Here is a 20,494-nt window from a genome sequence, read left to right on the forward strand (position 1 = left end):
AGCCTGATGATAACGCAGCATCATCAGGCTAAAACAGGTCGTTTGTATCTACATTTGTGAAGTAAACAACATTCATTCTCAATATAACTGCAGAAGCTTAGCCTATTGCAGAAGGCGGTTGATTCGGCATCACCCTATAAACATGAGGAAGCTCTAAACCAAACAGAAGAAACAAACAAATCGTGATTCAGATTGTCGGCTGCATAGCCGAGTGGTGAGAACGTCTGCGCGACGTTCAAAAGGACGTGGGTCTCGGCGAAGACACTTAATGGCAAGCCAAAGTAAGGGGAGCAGCTGACTCGAAGACTATATGTCACTTCGCTGCTTTCTGTCGTCTGTTGCATTGCATCTGTGATCGCAGTGTAGGACTGAATGCTATCACAATGGGCGCAAATAAAAACACGATTATTATTGTTCAGAGGTGGATAGTTAAAATCTTCACCACAAAGTTTCGACTCTGCACTAGAAAAAACTATCACTGACCTACGCATTCAAACGAGGACGATGGCCTCCACTTGGCGTCGTAGGCGCACTGCAAGGTGATGGATGTGATTCCTATGCGGATGAAGTAGCCACGGACGCATGAGTATTGAAGCCGGGACAAGTAGCGGAATGTGAAACCCTTGCGCTCGGCATAGCGCTTGTTACCAGGATCCTCACAATCAATATCTGCAATGGTGAATAGCATGGAATACATGCCATGTATGTACATTGTACACTGTACAGTACATGCGGCTAATGTTAAATGCACAATAGAATTTGCTTATGTAGTGACACATAAAGAGTAGTAGCAGTAGTCGAGTTTTAATCCGGTGATGTCCCCATTACCGAGGGTGGCCGCATCCAACACCACGTGCCGCAATCGCCTCCACATCAATCTGACACTGTTCGAAAAAGTGTCACTGTAGCGAAGTGTCATTATAGCCGATATTGTACTGTAGTTTTAAAACGGGACTTTGCAAGAGATGCAACTATGGCCGAAGTCACTACAGTATAGCCGAATTCTACTGCATAACAAAACATGCGTCATTGCGTCTACACCTCGCCGATGACATTGAAGCTAGTGCAAGCTCGTGGTGCTAAAGCTGAAGAGATGAGAAGTAGGCTGTTTCGTTTAAGTCTTATCGTTGCTAGCACTGTCAGTTTATAGCAGCTTCGTTTACAATAACCATACTATTATTTAACATTATAAAAACAAAAAAACAAATAAGCGAACGTTTTCGGCTATTCATACAGCCTTTTTCAAGCCTATAAAAAAAAGAGATGAAAACAAAGCTACCGATGCAGTCAGCACGAGACAGCGATCTCGACCATGTTCCATTGTTCGTACATCTGGCGGAGAACGACAGCTCCAGATTGCTTCCCCTCAGGTAATATCCATGCGCGCACGTCACTGTGGCAAGGTCATTGTAGCGATAGTGACGTGAACCGTCTTCTCTCCAGCGGCCTCCACTGATGTAGGCTCTTGGTGGTTGCGTAGGTGGATGACACTGGATCACTGAAAACAATGACGTTGTAAATGCTTTGGAACGAGAAGAATATAAACATTCAGGAGGACTATTTCAAGACAATGTAAGACTTGGATGTGGTTTCTAGTAAAGGATTCAGGTTCTAGAATCTAGATCAAAGACCTCTTTCAAAAAATGGAGTGAGACATAAGTTGCAAAGTTAGAACTAAAAACTTTGTCCTCACATTCTCTGGAGATAAAAGATTCACCAAAAAAATAGCGAGTTGTATGAACAGAAAATTGGAATATATGATTATAAAAACGCAAGTAAGCTTATATTTTAATAAAACTATATATTTTTTGAGTTGACGAAGGAAAAACTTAAATGCAGTTTTCAACTTATTTAGCATCAAAGAAACTAAACAAATTTTAAGAATTGTTTGAGAATGAGTAGATGGTTATTTCACAAATGAATAAATTTTGCAATAAGAAAATGTATAGTAGGCTAGTTTTATAACGGCAATATGTTTGTGTTGACAATGGACGCAGAGTGCCAGGCCATATTCAATACATGTTTCAAATCTACCAAAATAAGCGTATTACATAAACTTGTAACATCAATTTAACCGGTTTTGTTTAAGGCATAACTGAGTTAAACCATTGGCATACGAAGCAGAGTAACGTAATCAGATGTAACATATTTAAGTTTATTAGCCTACAACATTTACAGAAAAGAAAAAGCTACACTGAAACAAATTTCATATCGAACATGCCTATGATTTAACAAGACAAACTCTCTACTAAAGCCATAATTGAGTTAGTTGTACAAGAAAAACGATAAAGTTACATATGCAGCGAATATCTGAGGGTCTCGGATTCCACGACTGGGGGTATTGGCACTTAGTTTGGATACTGCGAGCCAATATGTAATCTTTTGACGGCCACCCATCCTCACCATGATCGACAACGTATCCTAGAGGAAGATATGAGACGTAATCAGACGTTGCTTCTACTACAAAACTGTTACGATGTACGCCTGCGCGGCACAGTTCTAGAAAAAGAATAAATAAGGAAGATCTGGAACAAACTGGTTCATCAACTTGACGCATTGGAATGGACAAAACATATTTACATGGGGCAAAGTGAAAGCAAACAATTACAGCACAGCAGTGCACCAAGCATTTTCAACCTTTTCAGGGTCACATTGGAAATGATAGTAGTGATATTTAGTTCACTGAACCTAAGGATGGGGCTCTACAAAACAGGAGTGCCCATAGAGCTAATGTAGTGCTCAGCTTTCATTTGTATGGAGACGACTTAATGTGTTGTAGAGGTGAACCCATGCTGAAAGCAAAGTCGTTCTTAGACATTCCTAGAATTAATGGACACGCAGACGGCGGTCATTGCCTTAGTGCAAGAGAGCAGTGACTAGAGAGAAGTTTAGAAGGTCTTGGTTTAATGCTCACACAGAAGCAAGAGCTGTGAAGCAGAAAGTGGAATTGTAATTCGCTGTCATGATCAGCTGACCTAGCACCCACCAGTGCACAGAAAAATTGCACCAAAATATAAAAGCTTCAAGGAATAAAATAGCTGTTTGCCACCTGCAATTTTTACAGTAGATATGTACATGGAGATGTGAGGATGTGACATACCTTCATCGCAATGATAGTAAGCCCCAGCGCCCAAAAAGAAGATTGTGGAGTACAGGCTTGCATTACGGACGCCACCAGGCTTACCACAGTCGAATGCTGTTGAAAGACAATAATGAAAAAAAATCAATGAATTCAGTATTCAACAACCCTAAAATGGTTGGATTGAATCTAAACTCGAATTATACGCGAAGCTGTTACTTTGTTGCGTAGCCTATGTCAGTCAGTGCTGTATCAACATTGCTTTGGTTTTGATAAAAAAAATTGTGTAAGTTTGAGGAGAAACCAAATTCAATTTACGAAATACTGGATTGATCCTGTGCAATCCAACGTCAAAGTGATGTGAAATAGACAGAATAAGACGAAACCAAATTACTTACGAACACAAAATAGTTTGTGCGGGTCCGGCACCCAAATACCGGACGCAGAGCAGACAGATGTCGCGACAGCTACCGGCGGCTTCGCAAACTGGTTGAAAAAGTGGCCGAAGATGCAAGTCGATGTGGCGACGGCTTCGAATGAAAGGCCGGTTGTGGCTACAGTTGCATTGGCAGCAGTGCGCGGTTGGCCGCAAACTGCTCCTGAAACAAACAAGGACGATGTATTTTATCAGACTTCTTCTGCAGGAGGTAACATTCAAAGAGATGTAAGACTACATAACATTACATCGTACTTTCTTTGCTTTCAATCTGAACCAGCTAACAAAAGCGATCCTTATTATATTGATTTAATGGGCATCATGACAATTCAAAGCCGATGATTCAAAGACGAAGGGTTAGAGTTATTATCTTTATCGTAAATATATTATCGGCTTTGAATTATATCGGCTTTGAATTGACGCATAACTGATTTAATGCTCGAAGGGTATTTTGTTAGTCAGCCAAACGCTAAACACAACTGACTTTGGCACTTCAGTGCTTCAACGTCCAGGCTCCATCTTCCACTGTTGAGACAAATGATTGTGATGAAAGTTTTTCCGAAATACAAAGAGGTGCCAGCCGCAGTGTACCCGTGATCGCATATGTAGTTGACGTGGAATCCGCTTTCGTAAATATTTCCAAACTTTCTACCAGATTTTATCACGGCAGGAGGGTCCGAACATTTGCGCACTGTTGAGGATAAATAATGAAGCATCATACGGTAACTTTGAGACTTGGAGATCTAGCAACTAAAAGCTATCAGTTTATCAGAAACCGTTAAAAAAGTGGGCTACCGTACTGTTGAGGCATAGACACGTGTTAACTGACTGAGCAATCTGATTTACCTATCTTATAGTACTTTATTCTATTATTATAATTTCACCTGCCGTGTTTTCAAAATCTTTACAATTTTGTTAACGACCGATGTGTATTACACTGTGCTAGAGATCTAATGGTGCTTCTGATATGAAACAATACTTGGTATGGAAAGCGGAGCTGTGTTTTGCAGAAGTACAGATCACAGAAACCCGGCAGTGCATTGTGAGGCCTCGACAAAAAACAACGCTGACAATTCGGTTGACAAGATAAGTCACTTACCGTTGCATCTGTACTTGCTTGGTAGCGGAAACCACTTCCCTGTCAACTGGCACTGCACCGTCACAGTGTTATTCCGATTGACAGGCGCGGTTTCCCTGAGCGATTGCAACTCGTAGCCTCCATCACAGGCATAAGTGGCGTTTGCACCAGGCAGCAATGAGCTGGTGCGGGTGTAGGTGCTGTGTGGGATGATTGGCGGTTCGTCGCAAGTGCGAGCTGTGATTGGCCAAAATAGAAGGCGTTTACGCATGCAAGTTGTAGGTTGTTGTTGTGTACTGCCATCGCAAATCAGGAAAAACAAGATGTAAAAAAGAAAAATTCAGATTAGTTCATTCGGCCCAAGATAGGAAGAAATAACCAAACAATTGCGCCAACACGAAAATATTCCATGAATTAACCAACAACTTGTTATAAAAAACCCTGCTTCTTGTAAAACTTATATTTGTATTTGTTAACTAGGCTATGTTTTCCATGACAGGTAACCGCCATTGAAAAATATCACTAATGTTTCTAATGGCGATTATCGTTGATACTTTTGGTCGCAAATTATTGCTATTGAAATAAAAAAAACGAACATCAGGTTAGATTTCGGTCAGCACAATCACAAAGTGCTAGAGGGAACCGCTCCATTTACGACACTCCGTTCAGTGAAGCTAAGTGAAATAAATTTGAGAATTGGGTATTCATTATTCATCAGGGAGATTTGACAGGAGGTTAAAGAGGCAATTCTTGGGCAATTTTAAACTTGAAAACTGGGACTGTTTGTTATTGATTTTAATTAATGGCACCAAACGATAGCTCGTGCCCTCCAGAAATAAACCGAAAGCTGTGCTGCCGCGATTCTTACCGGTTTCAACTTTCTCAAGCAAAACAGGCAAAACCGCCAGGATTAGCTTTAACTAGTCTTCAAAAGCAAACATTTCAACAACCACTTGCTCGAATGCACGTACATTGACACTGCAAGCCGACCGGCAATGCCGACCAGGTCCCGTCCGTTTGACATTCCGACGTGTAGTGTGATGTCCATCGAGGGGGAATGTTGAACTCGGTGCCTGGCTGGCAGTTGTAATAAACCACCTCTGTGACGTCATAGATGAACTTGGTCGCCCAATACCTGGGTTTGATTGATCGGGTCACGTGAGGAGGCTGCCAACAGGTAACCTCTGAACATACACATTCATGATGAGTCACAATTTGGTGCTTTCTGACTACAGGTAGTTCGGCTATGATGACTCAGGATGGAGTAGATTATGTTTTAAAGCATGCTTCAACTAAATAGGTTGGCGTTAGTTATAAAGCCGCTGAGATGCTAAGCAAGTTGGTCAAGATTATCGTGAACTAATAAGCTACATAGTACATAGCCTACTTTATTATGCAAGCTTATGTTAGCTTTAACAAACTAAGAGAAAAATCTAAATAAATGTACACAAACGAATTCTCCAGACAAATCAGATTATCAACCTCAACATAAACTAAAGTCAGTGAAACAGAATGAACGCGCAAACTCAACAGTTGCGTTGGCTAAAAGCGTTATGCGTGGAACGCGGCAGGAGTTTCTACTGTACAACACAAATTACACAATAAAGATAAAGCAAGTTGCGATGTAATTTACTTTGACAAGAAGCCAATGTTGTTGAGTCCCCAAACTTCCATTCACCAGTGTCCGTGCAAACTATCTTCTGCGATCTCTTTCCGCGAAAGAACCAGGTTTCTAAACGTTTACCACAAGGGAGTGATAAGACCAAACTGAACGAAACAAAGACAAACAAACATAATGTAGCCTGCGCTGAACAATGTTATAAAATGCATGAAAGAAATTGTGCGAGGTACAAACTACAGACGGATAAATAGTATGGTGTTTCATTTTTTCACCATTTTTGAAATTCAAAATGCCTGGGGTCCCATCTGGTGGTATTTGGGGTAAAAAGTTTACACCCAAAATTTTTTCAATTATGACGTCATATTGAGATGGTCCACGAGGTTTGAAATTTTTAGGCCTCAAAACTCGAAATTTGGCCGTATCTCCAGAACCACTCATCATAGATCGACAAAATTAGTGTCAAAATGCGCAGAAGAGTTGGTTTAATATTAAGGTCTATCTGCTTCAGAAAAAAAATTATTTCAAAAAATCTGATTTTTGGTATATTTTCTCCTGATGAACAGAGATCAGGTGATCAAGATAAGAAGTTTTTCTGTATTTTTTCACTCTTGGAAGCTGCTATTGCGTAATAATAGTCCTTGTTCGTTTTGCAAGAGATGAAACGGTAATAATTGAAGGTATTACTATTATAATGTAGGCCTAACCGGTGAGGAAGAGGTATGCTGCTCACCTGCTTTAGATTTTGATTGTCATTATGGTATTAAGGTCAAGTATTAGTAAGTGGATGCAAAACTTCAAGGAATTGCAGAGAAATGTGCTTCTCCTTAATTCAGATATAGTCAGTCACTATTTGTACTTGAAGAAAGTAGCCGAAACTAATCCTAAGTTTTTGAAAAAATACCCCATTTCAAAAATTTGAAAGATGAACTGCTGAAGAATGCAGTTGGCATATGGAACAAAGCTGGTCTTCCAGTGCTTAGCAAACAGAGAATTGAAGCCAAGTTAAAAGACGTGATAGAGAAGTACAATACAGCAAGAAAGAAGGAAATGAAACGCAGAGGAAATGAGGTTAATTAAGAATGGTTACAGAACTTGTTCGATATATGTGCATGCAAGTGTTCGATCTCCGAAAATCCGGTTGTTTTTCAAAAGAAACTCTTTTGCAGCTGTAAACTCGAAAACCGAGTCCAGGAGAAAGAAATCGCTGTCTTGAAAGATCAGCGAAAAGATCGAAAAATGTTTATTGGTGGCATAGATGTCAACCATGTAGAAAAGGCTTTGGAACAGGAAAATCATAAAAGGAGGTGGGAAACAAGCAGTGAAGTTAAACAAGCGAGCACTTCTGGGCATACAATCTGCTAAAGCATCGGCACTACTATGTTCGAAACAGAGAAAAAAAAATGAAGCAGTTAGATATCTACACAGTAGCAAAAGCGACTCTGATGGGGATATGAATTGGAAAGATGATAATCAATACCAGCCTCTGAAACCAGCTGTTGGGGGAAAAATGTACAAGAAAGTACATTCTTTTTCAATAAATGATAGAAGTTGTGTACCTGCTGATCGTAGGATCACTTCGGTACGCCAGCAGTCAGATCTTATGAGGTCGGTTCTTGGAAAAGATCAAATAGCTGCATCACCTTCGACAGAATACCACCAACGAAAAAAAACAAGAGAAAAATCTCTGATGGAAAATGAGAACCTTCTCAACTCAGCTTCTGCTCAACTCAGCTTATGTTATGATGGGCGCGTTGTCGATAAAATAGATCGATACGTTTTCTTGGGTAAACTTGTTGATGATAATGGCATAAAGCACGAAAGTGCGCTTGCTGTTAAATCTTTTCCCAAAAGTGTGTCGGTCACTGCAAAACTGATTTTTGACACCATCATCCAGGAGGCTTGCAGAGTTCACCTATCCCAAGTATATTCAGCCATGGCTGATACGACTGCTCTCAACACAGGAAGAAAGTCCGGAGTCACTACTCAACTGGTCAATTATTGTAATGATGAAGTTGGTCATGATATTCATACCCTTGAATGCATGTTCCACATAAACGAAATATATCTTCCCCATGTCATTTCTTTTGTGGATGGCGCCAAGAAGGGTCCTGGAGCAATGCAAGATGGGACGTTGTTTAACCTGATAGCAGGACTAGACAAGCCAAGTACTGGAACCTTAACACCAACTGACCAGTTGAACGCTCCTTCAATTATTACCGTTTCCTCTCTTGCAAAACGAACAAGGACTATTATTACGAAATAGCAGCTTCCAAGAGTGAAAAAATACAGAAAAACTTTTTATCTTAATCACCTGATCTCTGTTCATCAGAAGAAAATAGACCGAAAATCAGATTTTTTGAAATAACTTTTTTCTAAAGCAGATAGACCTTAATATTCTCTACATGAGGATAGGAAACCAACTCTTCTGCGCATTTTGACACTAGTTTTGTCGATCTATGAGTGGTTCTGGAAATACGGCCAAATTTCGAGGCCCAAAAATTTCAAACCTCGTGGACCACTTCAATATGACGTCATAATTGAAAAAAAATTGGGGTGTAAACTTTGTACCCCAAATACCACCAGATGGGACCCCAGGCATTTTGAATTTCAAAAATGGTGAAAAAATGAAACACCCTAATAAATAGACTATAGAAGTTGCAATTGTGAAATAAACATTATGTAAAAGCAAAATAAGATAAATTGAGTTGAAAATTTTCTTGGCATTGTTTGGAATACAGTGACAAGCTTAAGTCAATCAAATTAGGGCTTAGTAGAAACAAACCGTTATTTTTTTTTTCATTTAGACTTCAAGCAATAAATCAATGCACCCTCAATGCATCAATGATCTTACCATCACTACAGGTGTAGGTGATGAATGAGCCAATAGAGAAGACGTGCTTCAGTTCAAGTGGCACTCTGCTGGCCCCTTGGATATATCCTGGGTCGCTGCAAGTTAAGCCTGAAAAGCAACGTACCCAGACAGAAAATCAGCCATTTTTTACATTGATAAAACATCTGCAGACGTTGACAGACAGATGTGCTGTCTAGATAGTAACCATGTCTGATTGTCTGGTCAATGACTCACAGCGATGTCTTTAGCACTGAGTAATCATTAAATGTCAAATTACATTTGCATACTGCCTCCAATGATTGAGTTATGGAGCATATGTCATTTAGGAATGTTTACTAGATATGATAAGCTTGGTAGCTTAGCCGAGTAAAACATTTCACAGTGCACCACACACAAACAGCAGGCCTTAGATCGTTCTTTCTACCACTTTTTTAACAATACCCTAAACTTAGCGGCATTTAGTGAAATCTCCAAAATAAACAACCATCGGAAACTTCACTCTATCAAACTCGGTGACCGGCCCTGTGTCAAAAGCGTCTACAAGTATCTGAAACTGTCAGGATTAGGCTCTCAAAGAAGCTTTCTCAATCTGAGCATAAAGATTCACGCAATTAATCAATCATTTTTCTGGGAAGAAATTATTGAGTTTTTAATCAAATGCATCAATTATTGAATCGATGGATCAACAAAATCTTCCTCTATGTGAACACATGACCCGACTTACGTTGGCAATCAATGACGTCATCAATCCCTTCAAAGGTGCCGTCCGCAAAGCAGGTGAGAGACACTTCGGTGATGATCCCTTTGGCCAGAGCAAACTGGTCGCTGGGGGGTATGTGGTAACCCTCGTAGCACTGGAACTTGACTTCTTGCTTGTACCCGGCACTTCTTCCACTGAAGGTTCCGTTGGAAGGCGATGTGCTGATCCCACAGCGAACAGCTGTGAAAGGCAAATCATTAACAAATGCATTTATACAACGTCTATCGATCGTCCATTTAATGTATGCTTTATTACCAGGGGTTCCAAACCTGGGGCCATGAACCTTTTTCAAAGGGCCATGGAAAAGTTTGAAAAATAATAATTTTTTTAATTTATCATCTCTAAGTCCACTCCGACACTATATGACAAAAGAAATAAATCAAAAATTAATAAAAATACTAGTACATTTTGACCAAATCTTAATAAATACATTCCCGGTTGTTTCATAAATAATAATATAAGATTTCTATGAAAAGTTGTAAACAGTTGCGGCTGCTGTGAGACTGATAAAACATCACTGAATTTACCATTAAAATGACGTTTCTTAATTTTTCCAAAAGGTTGAAAAAAATAGGGGGGCCATTGATTTTTCAAAATTTTCAATGGGGGCCACGGTGTGAAAAAGATTGGGAACCCCTGTTTTATTACCATTTTCTATTTGAATAAGAACCGTCTGAGGGTAGTATCAAGCTGAAACAGACAAGACTTTTAGGAGAGTAGCAACTACTGTATATTAGCTTTACTTGTTTTTTTGCTTAGCAAGTTCACTTTGTTGTACTAGAAACACTTAAACAAGTAACATTACACATGTCAGTGTTGTTTTAAATTAAAACATGAAAAGTAGTGAGCTTAGCGATTTTAGCCTTTGTAAAACTTTGTAAAATAAAGTCGTCGTTATTCTTGTTGTAAGTGTTCGAGTTTATAAAAAGGACAATGCTAAAAAGAATACAAATGGAAACATATACAAATTTGCCTTCATAAACGAGAGATTAGTAGGCTACAAGGAAAACATATAAAGCTACAAGCTAGAACAAGATAATTCCATCAACTCGTGTTAAGATTATATCAGTTCAGGTGATGTTGAATTGGAGTGTTTAGAGAAACACTAAAGTCATGTATTTTTTTTAAATGTTATTTGTTCATTTTTTACTCATTCATATACTTAAAATCAAACTCACGGTGGCATTCGATTTTGTCCAAGTCGGGATACCACAAGCCAGTGTCCAAACAGTAAACAGATAGAGACACAACCTGCTGTGCTATGTACATTCCTTCAGGGCACTGGAGAACAATCTCAGCGTTGAAGCTGGCGTCGTTAGCATTGTCGATTGTAGATAAGTTTTTGGGAGCTACAAACTGCGGACATCCAGCAGCTAAAAAATATTGTGAAAAATGCTTGTATGTATAGTAAAGTACAAATTTTATATTATACAACATCAAAAAAATGTAAAAACACAATGAATCTATTGCTGATTGGATAGTTTGTAACTTTTGATGTTTGCGTGAAGCAAAATTTTTACGACGGAAATTTATATTTCAGTAAACAAGTAACCTAATATTTCACTTTGATGCAAAAGTAGTATCTGAAGTTTAACCCTAGCAGGCCTGAGCACTTGACAAACGGTGCAGATTCCGTCATCGAGACAGAAAGCTTGTAGTTTTCGCTTTAAATTGAAAAACATATTATCTACGATTAACTACATCAGATTTCTAGGGTCTGACATACATTTAAGTAGCAAAGAAACAAACAAATCCAAAGATATATTACGTTTGCAAGACAATGTATCCGGCGGAGGAATCCACTTTCCTTCGCCCCCGCACAACAGATGCATACTGCGCATAAACGTCATAGTTTCCTATAAGAATCACGAAACAAAAATATCGGTTTGGTTTCAGAAGTGATAAATTGAAAATATGTTGCTTAATGCAGCAGCACTATACGCAAGATTCACGATTAAAGGTCAAAGATTAGAAAGGGAAAAAATTCAATGTTTGTTTATTTTCGACGGTGTTGTGTCTCTAAAACCACAACAGCGTGCTCACGGTAGGTGTCGAACCGACGTCCTCTCGAACATTGGTCAGACCCATAAACTACTCGGCCATGAAGTCTTATTGTTTCTAATCATGTAACTTTTATCAAATGAATTCATTCAACAAAAGTGAGTCCGCTGCATGGCAAAGTGGTGGGAGTACGCCGCGGGTCAAGTTCGACACCGCTCAAAAGCACGCCGTCAATGTCTTTAAGAAGACGGTAAATGGCACGTTTGAAGGTGGACGCCAAGATTGGCTTCCGTCTTCCCATCTAAATCTTCAATCACCTGCCAGTAAGCTTGGACACAAACAAATTTAAGCGGTTTTCATGAAGAATCGAAAGTTTCAGCTAGAAAATCAATCTTCTAACTAACTTCAACGTGTACTAACGTTCAATCAACGAAAAAAGAACTGATTTCCAGGCTAAAGTAAAATAAAAAATTCATTTTTGGACACAACATGAGCTAAACGCAGTGTTTTATCAAAATAAATCCTTGGTGGGTGATTGATCTCAATTCATATAATGAGTAGAAAAGTAAACATAAAATAACATCGCATCAACGTTTACCTTTCCGTTAATAACCTGAGATATCCTGTGGGAATTATCGCAGGAGAGCAATGGAGATCCGTTGTAAGAAGACGTTGAACCAACGTATCGGGAGTTAGGCTTCTCGGCCAAACGAGGGCATGAGATTGCTGCAGATACAAAGAATGAGAGAACCAGCACAGCAAATCAAACATTTTTTACATTAAATCACTGTTTGTCGTATCCAGGCTTGAGCCCGGTGGTTGCAGATTTAGATTAAGTGGACGGGAAGGCAAGAAAGCCAATCTTCGTGACCACCTTCAGGCATTCAGACTACCTTCAGGCAAAAACAACATCTGATAAAATAAGTAAAAAATCACTGATTTGTTGGCTGGATAAGTCATCGAAAATTTAAACTTAGTCATACAACTTCTTTTCCTGCTTTTATACATTAGGAAAAGATTCAAAGCAAATTTAAGCGGCAGTTAAAACTTACAGGTTTCAGACATGCTATCTCAGACAGAAAATCAATCACTTTGTACAACCTGCAGACGTTGAATCAATGTAAAAAACGGTTGTTTTGCTGTCTCGAAAGCCATCTGCTCACGTTTGCAGTTTATTTCACTTGAATCAGGCTCCCATTTTCCTGAGAAGAGACATTTCATGGGTGTTGAATATTGGAGTGGACTCAGCCAATAGCCATTCAAGCATGTCACGTTCACAATGCTCTCGTAGCGGTAGCTAACAACAAGTAGGTTTGCATGTGGCACATGCGCAGGCTTGTCGCACAGAAATGAAGATTTATCTGAAATACAAAGAAAATATAAAGTGCAACTATGGCAAAGTGGAAGAGTGTTGAACAGAAATCGAGGGGAACTAGGTTCTACACCAGCCTAAAGCACGCGTCTGCCGAAACACTTGGCATAGGCATTACGCAAGCTGGGCTACAAGCCAAATCCAAATGTGAAATTCATACATTTCCAACATTAACTTGCTTCATGAGCTCAACAAGCTCATGAGCTCAAGTCCAACATCAAAGTTACAGCACAAATCTGTTCTATAGGACTATTCGAATTCAGAAACGAATTTGAAAACAACCGCAGCAAATGTAAAGTGATTTTATTTAGCTTACGCATGCACTTTATGTAGGCAGGCTCGGGGGTCCAACGAGCTTCTTCTGTGCACTTCACGGTTATATCTGAACTTGTACGAGATATCAAGTAATCTTGATCACAAGTGTAAGTGGCAGTTCCAAACATTGAATTGTTGGTCGCTACCACAGAGGTGTGCCATACCAAAGGAAGGTCAGGACAGACAACGGCTGAAAAAGAGTGGGAAAGCATCGTCATCCATTTGAATGTAAACAACTTCGTTGCTATACAAAATAGTAATTGCAACCACACTTCATCTCAATTATTTGTTTGTGAAAGATGAAAGCGAAGAGCAGCAGCATAGCTGTGTGGCCGGTATTTATGAACTTTACCATCGAATTAATGTTCAGTTTACAGAAAAGGTAATTTCACAAAAACCACAGCTTGTTAAGACATCCGTAAGTCAGAGTAGCACTTCTTGAAATAATAATAATGATGCTTTTATTTGTGCCCATTGCGATAGCATACAGTACACTGCGATCACAGATGCGATACAACAGACGACAGAAAGCAGCGAAGTGACATATAGTCTTCGAGTCAGCTGCTCCCCTTATTTTGGCTTGCCATTAAGTGTCTTTGCCGAGACACAACCGCGTGCTCTGGAGCGGTGTCGAACCCACGTTCTTTCGAACGTCGCACAGACGTTCTTACCACTCAGCTATGCAGCCGACAATTATTATTAAATTGTAACTTGTGAAGCTAATAGTCGAATAAAAACAAAGTTTTTGCGATGTTTATGAGCTCTTTGGTTAAATATGCACGGACAGGGTATCGAACCCACATGTTTCAATTTTACGTACTATCATAAACACATTTGACAAACCTTTGCACGTGTAATCCGGCTGGTCTAGGTCCCACTGGGCGTTGGCTTCACAGCGAACAACCGTCTTCGTGAAGCCAGGCTCAATGAAGTATCCCTTGTCACAGATCACAACAACCTGGCTTAGAAAAGAGAAGTCGGTTCCGACAACTGTTGCATGTGCTGATGAAACCGGGTTGGGACATTCGACATCTGTAATATACAATCTATTGATCTTCCTTTAATCAAGCAAGGCGCTTGTTTCAACAAAAAAAGCAGCAAGTCATATTTGTTGCATTCCCAATGACAAGGCCTACTGTTCGATACCTTGATTTTTATTATTTTTGATTACTGTGCCTTTTGGATATCGGTCTCTTACAACTATGATTGCTTTAGTAGTGACGCATACAAAAAAAAAACTGTAAAAGCAACGATATCGGTGTGTTCTTTTTTTTTACAGAGATTTACAAATAAGAACATTGAATTACTTACGAACACATTCAGGTGGCATGGGCTCCCACAACCTCTTCGAGGTGCAAGTAGCATTCCATGCAAACACGTCCTGCTGAAACCATTTTCCCAACATGCATGTGTAAGTGACAATGTTTCCAAAAGTGTATACAAAGCCTTTGGTCCAAGTGTATCGAACCTTTTCAGGAGGCCCACAGTCCAACACTGTTTAACAAAGCATTAACGATTGAGTAAGTTTGTGACAGCTCTACAACAAATAAGATTTTTAAGCACTGTGCGTTTTTCAACTTTGTATCACATTTACGAAGAAAACAGGCAATGTAACGTAAGAGAACAACTGCACACCCAGAAAGCGGATGCTGGAGAAAAGCTCAATTACGAATCCATGACAGTCGCTTCCTGATTATATATTCAAGAAAAATGTACGACGAGTCCAAATTATATCAAGTTATCTTGTTTTGTATCGCGATTTCGAATATTAGATTCTCTTCAGCACAACTTTATATCAGGCATAGTAAAATCTTCAGTGGGTCAGTTCAAGAATGCAGCAGTTAAGCTTAGAAAGAAACCATCAATGGTGTTTTTCAGTTGCTAAGAAACAAATAAATTTTGTATACGAGCAGTAGCCTACTTATAATAGTATGTGCATTATGAAGCGAATTAAGTCATACATTAGTAAAACGGAGAGACGAACACCAGGGAGGGATTCTAGGGAGGCAAGCCATTCTCGCTCAAAACTGACACGAAATTGCCCTTTCACTGATCAAAATGATACAGCCACTATCAATTAATATGCAAAATAATGAGAAAAGCAATCTAACGCGAGAAAAACTTCACACCCAGCAAGCTTATTTCGTTTTGTTGGCAAAATGTCAAAAATATACAAAGCACTATAAACGCTATAAATGCTATATATGGACTACACTACTCTACAATGCAGAAACATGGACACTGTCATCACAAATGGTTAAACGACTTGAGGCATTTGAAATGTGGATTTATAGAAGAATGCTTAAAATTTCATGGAAGGATAAAATCACAAACAAAGATGTACTATCCAGAATACAAACCAACATGGAAGTTCTACAAACAATTAAATCAAGAAAATTGAAATATTTTGGCCACATGATTCGCAATAATTCTATTCAAACACAACTACTAGAAGGAAAAATGAACGGCAAACGAAATAGGGGCAGACCACCAAGAATTTGGACTAATGATATTGAAGACTGGTCAGGACTTAACTACAAAACTGCAAAAGAAAAAGCTCAAAACAGAGAAACTTGGCGTCTCATTGCCTCCAACCCTCGACGAGAGGAAGGAACTTAATGATGATGATGATAAACGCAAACATTAAATAAAAGCGAAACTCAATCTATGGATGAAACATGTAGATATTAGGCTGATTACTTACGCTGGCAATTGACAGTATTTGGACTGATATCCCACTGAGCATTCTTCTCACATGTGAGATCCCATACAACCTGTGGTGGCTCGCCTGTTGTGGAGCCAAACCCTTCAGCGCACGTGTATCGAGCCACTGCACCAGCACTTATGTTATCGGCTGTCAGAACTGAGTGAATCTTCGGCGGCAATGCAGGACAGATAACGGCTGGAAATTTGCAAAGATTCATTTCTTTGAACTGTTATATTGTATAATAATATCATAATAAAATGGTATATCCATCGCAGATATGCGTTTCTCTTACATAGCAAACAGTGTCAGCCACGATATATACAGGCGCAAATGAGCACATTATTGCCCTTTTGTATGAATTAAACACACACACACACATACACAATTACACACACACACACGTCTATTTTAAACTTTTGTGGATCACTGCAATGTACCAACCAAAGACTGTTCTTATAACAGGATTAAGTCGCAAAAGTAAGTAGGCTTAATGGGTGATGGTAGGCCTTCGTGTTCTGAAGCGGCCAACAAATTATTGTTCAGCGTGAGGTGAACACTGTTTTAAACGTTACATGAGCGACGTTGCCTGATCTATAGAGAACGAGTACTTACGTGAACAAGACACATAAACGGGATCGGGGAAGAAGAAACCAGTTTTAGTGCAGACAAAGTCGAGAGAATAAATTCCTTTGTCAAGAACAATCCAGTAGCCTTTGTCACAAACTAAATTGACAACCTCGTCGTACCAGTACATGTCTGTGTTGTGGGGGGTAGCTTTCGACGTGAGGGTGCCATGAACATAACTTGTAACCGTAAACCTACAGGACTTCACTGAAAGAGAACAAAGTTGATGCCATAAGGAAAGCTGCAACGAAATTTCATGTTATATTCTCAGGGATGTTGATGCATATTAAGTTTCACCATTTCTAGAACTTTTTATTTTAAATTCTATATTCATTTCCCATGAAAAAAAATTCATCAAAATAAAAAAAAAATATGTATAAACACTAAAACGTACACAGACAACAAAGTCCATAACTTTTATAATTAATGTAAAAATGACGGATTTAGCTGTCCGGGTTAGTACAGGTTTTGTTTTGGATTTTACGAATACTGTTGTCTGGGTTTTGCGAATCAATGATACAGACTAAAGAATTTTAATGTTGTGAATTTTTATTTGGTACAAAAAAGTAAACTCGACCGAAAGTTCTTTGACATAAAACAAAAAACAGACACAAAACAATAAATAGGTTACTAAAGATACAAGGACAGTAAGGAGTTGAAAGAACTTACAGTAGCAAGACGTTCCAGCAACTTGCGGTTCAAAAGTCGCATTTTCTTGGCAGAAAGTAGCGAATTCAAAAGTCCCGTCTGGTCGCTCATAGCCCTCGAAGCAACGATAAACGATCCGCTCCAAGAAGGTCCGAGTTTCAGAATCTTGCCACAAGGTAGCGTTGTACACAATTCCAGGATCGGAACATTCCACAGCTGATAAAAGATTTACATGCTCAAATTATTACTTGTTAATTTTGGCTTTTACCTGCTGAAACTAAACGTTCATTTTAAAATTTGAGCACTTCAAAACACATTCATCGCGAAACGCAAACGCTCGTAGCGTTTTCTATCTAAGATGCTTCATATCTGCACATAACAGACGACCTGTGAAAGACAGACATTTGAGTTGGAGCACACATCTTGATCATTTTGTAAATAGTTAAAGGGCCAAGTTTTTATATCAACGCTCAAGCATGCCATTAAATGCCCTACCAGAGCAGTTACATTCTCTCGTTGAGTGGAAGCCTCCTCGGCGCTTAGCCACTTTCACTACTCTGACAGCAATTGACAACCTCAAGTAGTATGGGATAACGAAACAGCTTTGAACTAACTCCAAGTCAAAAATCAGTTCTATTTAACATTCTCCAACAATGTCTACGCAACTTAAATTAATATAAAAATAACTGTTTAGCGTGGAGGGTTGGTCTATAGCAAATAAAAAAAAGAAAAATATGAGTCCCAGTTCCTTTCTCTCCGTCGCCTTTCCTTCAGCAACTATGCCCAGTGGGCATAGTTGCTTATTACACCCAACTTATTACTAGGGATTGTAGATCATAGGGATGCGAAACTTCATCCGCTTTTGGCTAATCCGCAACACTAGAAGGGTTACGTTTTTTTGTAATTTACAAAATATTTTACTTTTTATGGGTTATATAAGAAGAGTGAAGTTGGTTTTAAAGTAATTTAAGGTTTTTAGTTGAAAGCAAGCCAGCAGTAAAGCGTAAAAAAAATGTTAAATTGGCAATTGACCCTTCTAATGTTGAAGGAACAACGGAGTTGCGCGTCCCGTAATGTACCGTCCCTACTTATTACACCCTGAGTAGAGGTGAGCGGTGTTTTTTAACAGCCAGCTTAAGCCGGGAGTCGAACCAGGATTGCATGATTGGAAAGCGAGCGCCTTATCCGCTGAACTATCTCACCGCAAATAAATAAATGAATGACGTTTATTAAATGAAGACAATAAGCACGCAACCTTTGCAGGCCACTCCCTCGGGGATCCAAATAGCATCTTTATGATCACAGACAATTTCCGCTTTTTTGAGTTGCGACTGTTGCTCTATGAAGAAGCCTTCGTGGCAGTGAATCTGACGCGTGGAGCCAGCTTGGAACCCTTTCCCAGTTACGGTAGCATTGGGGATGAAGTACGGTTTTTCGCAAAGGGTCGCTGAAATTATATATGCGGTGGAGATCGGTTGACTTCAGTAACTTTCGAACATGATTAAAATCTTTAAAAATCATTGGATAACAAAAACTAACTCCCATACAACAAAAAAACATTTCCGAAAAAACAACTATTTTTACAAGCAACAAATCAAGAAGAAAATGTTCACAAAACAAGATGGTCATAAAACACGTAAAGGTTAATTTGCAATCAATTCTTCAATTTGCTGCACCAAGTGGCACCTTAAAACAAGGCACTAATATAGAAAACTCATACGTATGCAGCGGTAGGTGTTAGGGTCGGGAGTCCAGTCTTGGTATTCAGAGCAAGTTATTATACCCGAGGTTACCCCAGGCCGTATCCAATAGTTTCTCAGACACTGAACAACAATAGTGGACCCTGAAAAATATAGCACAAAATGGAGTGAATTTTAACAGGTTTTGTCAAAAATACTTTGTTACCGTAATTTTAAAAAAGCATCTTGTTTGGGTAGAAAGTAAGGCTTACATGTGAGAACCAAAAAATCACAGCTACATTTCAACTTTGCAGGAAAATTTCGTGTCTTTTATTGAAGCTAACTATCCTGCATACAAGCATCTATGTAACATGTACCATGTTTTTAAATAACAAATTTATATTTTAACATTTAACCGAAATTCATCATTATTGCAAAATGCATTTCAACCCTACATCTACTACATTACTAAGGAACTATTGCAATAACACTGAAGATGAAAGCCATTTAGGTTTCGAAACGTTTGCTGATCATGAGTCCAGCATCTACATTATGGATTCTATTTTTTAAATATTCCAATCCAACCAACAACATTCCCACACTAGCGACTAGCCTGCCAGGAGGAGTGCGGTCCACACATTAGCCTACTTGGAGGAGTGCGGTCCACACATTAGCCTGTCAGGAGGAGTGCGGTCCACACATTAGCCTACTTGGAGGAGTGCGGTCCACACATTAGCCTGCCAGGAGGAGTGCGGTCCACACATTAGCCTGTTAGGAGGAGTGCGGTCCACACATTAGCCTGTCAGGAGGAGTGGGGTCCGCACATTAGCCTACTTGGAGGAGTGCAGTCCACACATTAGCCCACTTGGAGGAGTGCGGTCCACACATTAGCCTACTTGGAGGAGTGCGGTCCACACATTAGCCTACCTGGAGGAGTGCGGTCCACACATTAGCCTACTTGGAGGAGTGCGGTCCACACATTAGCCTACCTGGAGGAGTGGGGTCCACACATTAGCCTGTCAGGAGGAGTGCGGTCCACACATTAGCCTACTTGGAGGAGTGCGGTCCACACATTAGCCTGCCAGGAGGAGTGCGGTCCACACATTAGCCTGTTAGGAGAAGTGCGGTCCACACATTAGCCTACTTGGAGGAGTGCGGTCCACACATTAGCCTGTCAGGAGAAGTGCGGTCCACACATTAGCCTGTTAGGAGGAGTGCGGTCCACACATTAGCCTACCTGGAGGAGTGCGGTGAACACATTAGCCTGTCAGGAACAGTGCGGTCCACACATTAGCCTACCTGGAGGAGTGCGGTCCACACATT

At 39.7% G+C, this 20,494-nt stretch overlaps 1 protein-coding gene across 1 annotated transcript in view; it reads right to left on the minus strand.

The window, feature by feature from the left end:
* Positions 1-20,494, minus strand: part of LOC145776228 (sushi, von Willebrand factor type A, EGF and pentraxin domain-containing protein 1-like) — a 33,552-nt gene that overhangs the window by 7,936 nt on the left and 5,122 nt on the right. Inside the window, exons 9-31 of the mRNA XM_082587630.1 lie at positions 19,213-19,335; positions 18,748-18,939; positions 17,514-17,708; positions 16,833-17,051; positions 16,218-16,415; positions 14,825-15,007; positions 14,357-14,545; positions 13,515-13,703; positions 12,990-13,187; positions 12,425-12,552; positions 11,594-11,681; positions 11,004-11,198; positions 9,790-10,005; positions 9,066-9,173; positions 6,227-6,325; positions 5,565-5,777; positions 4,615-4,830; positions 4,000-4,206; positions 3,478-3,678; positions 3,101-3,196; positions 2,296-2,421; positions 1,280-1,498; positions 484-669 (exon numbers count right to left, since the gene is read on the minus strand). Of these exons, the coding sequence (XP_082443756.1) occupies positions 484-669; positions 1,280-1,498; positions 2,296-2,421; positions 3,101-3,196; positions 3,478-3,678; positions 4,000-4,206; positions 4,615-4,830; positions 5,565-5,777; positions 6,227-6,325; positions 9,066-9,173; positions 9,790-10,005; positions 11,004-11,198; positions 11,594-11,681; positions 12,425-12,552; positions 12,990-13,187; positions 13,515-13,703; positions 14,357-14,545; positions 14,825-15,007; positions 16,218-16,415; positions 16,833-17,051; positions 17,514-17,708; positions 18,748-18,939; positions 19,213-19,335 (3,984 nt within the window). The remainder of the gene's footprint in view (positions 1-483; positions 670-1,279; positions 1,499-2,295; positions 2,422-3,100; positions 3,197-3,477; positions 3,679-3,999; positions 4,207-4,614; positions 4,831-5,564; positions 5,778-6,226; positions 6,326-9,065; positions 9,174-9,789; positions 10,006-11,003; positions 11,199-11,593; positions 11,682-12,424; positions 12,553-12,989; positions 13,188-13,514; positions 13,704-14,356; positions 14,546-14,824; positions 15,008-16,217; positions 16,416-16,832; positions 17,052-17,513; positions 17,709-18,747; positions 18,940-19,212; positions 19,336-20,494) is intronic.

This window comes from Aplidium turbinatum, chromosome 8, assembly GCF_918807975.1.
Source record: "Aplidium turbinatum chromosome 8, kaAplTurb1.1, whole genome shotgun sequence".
Lineage (NCBI taxonomy): Eukaryota > Metazoa > Chordata > Ascidiacea > Aplousobranchia > Polyclinidae > Aplidium > Aplidium turbinatum.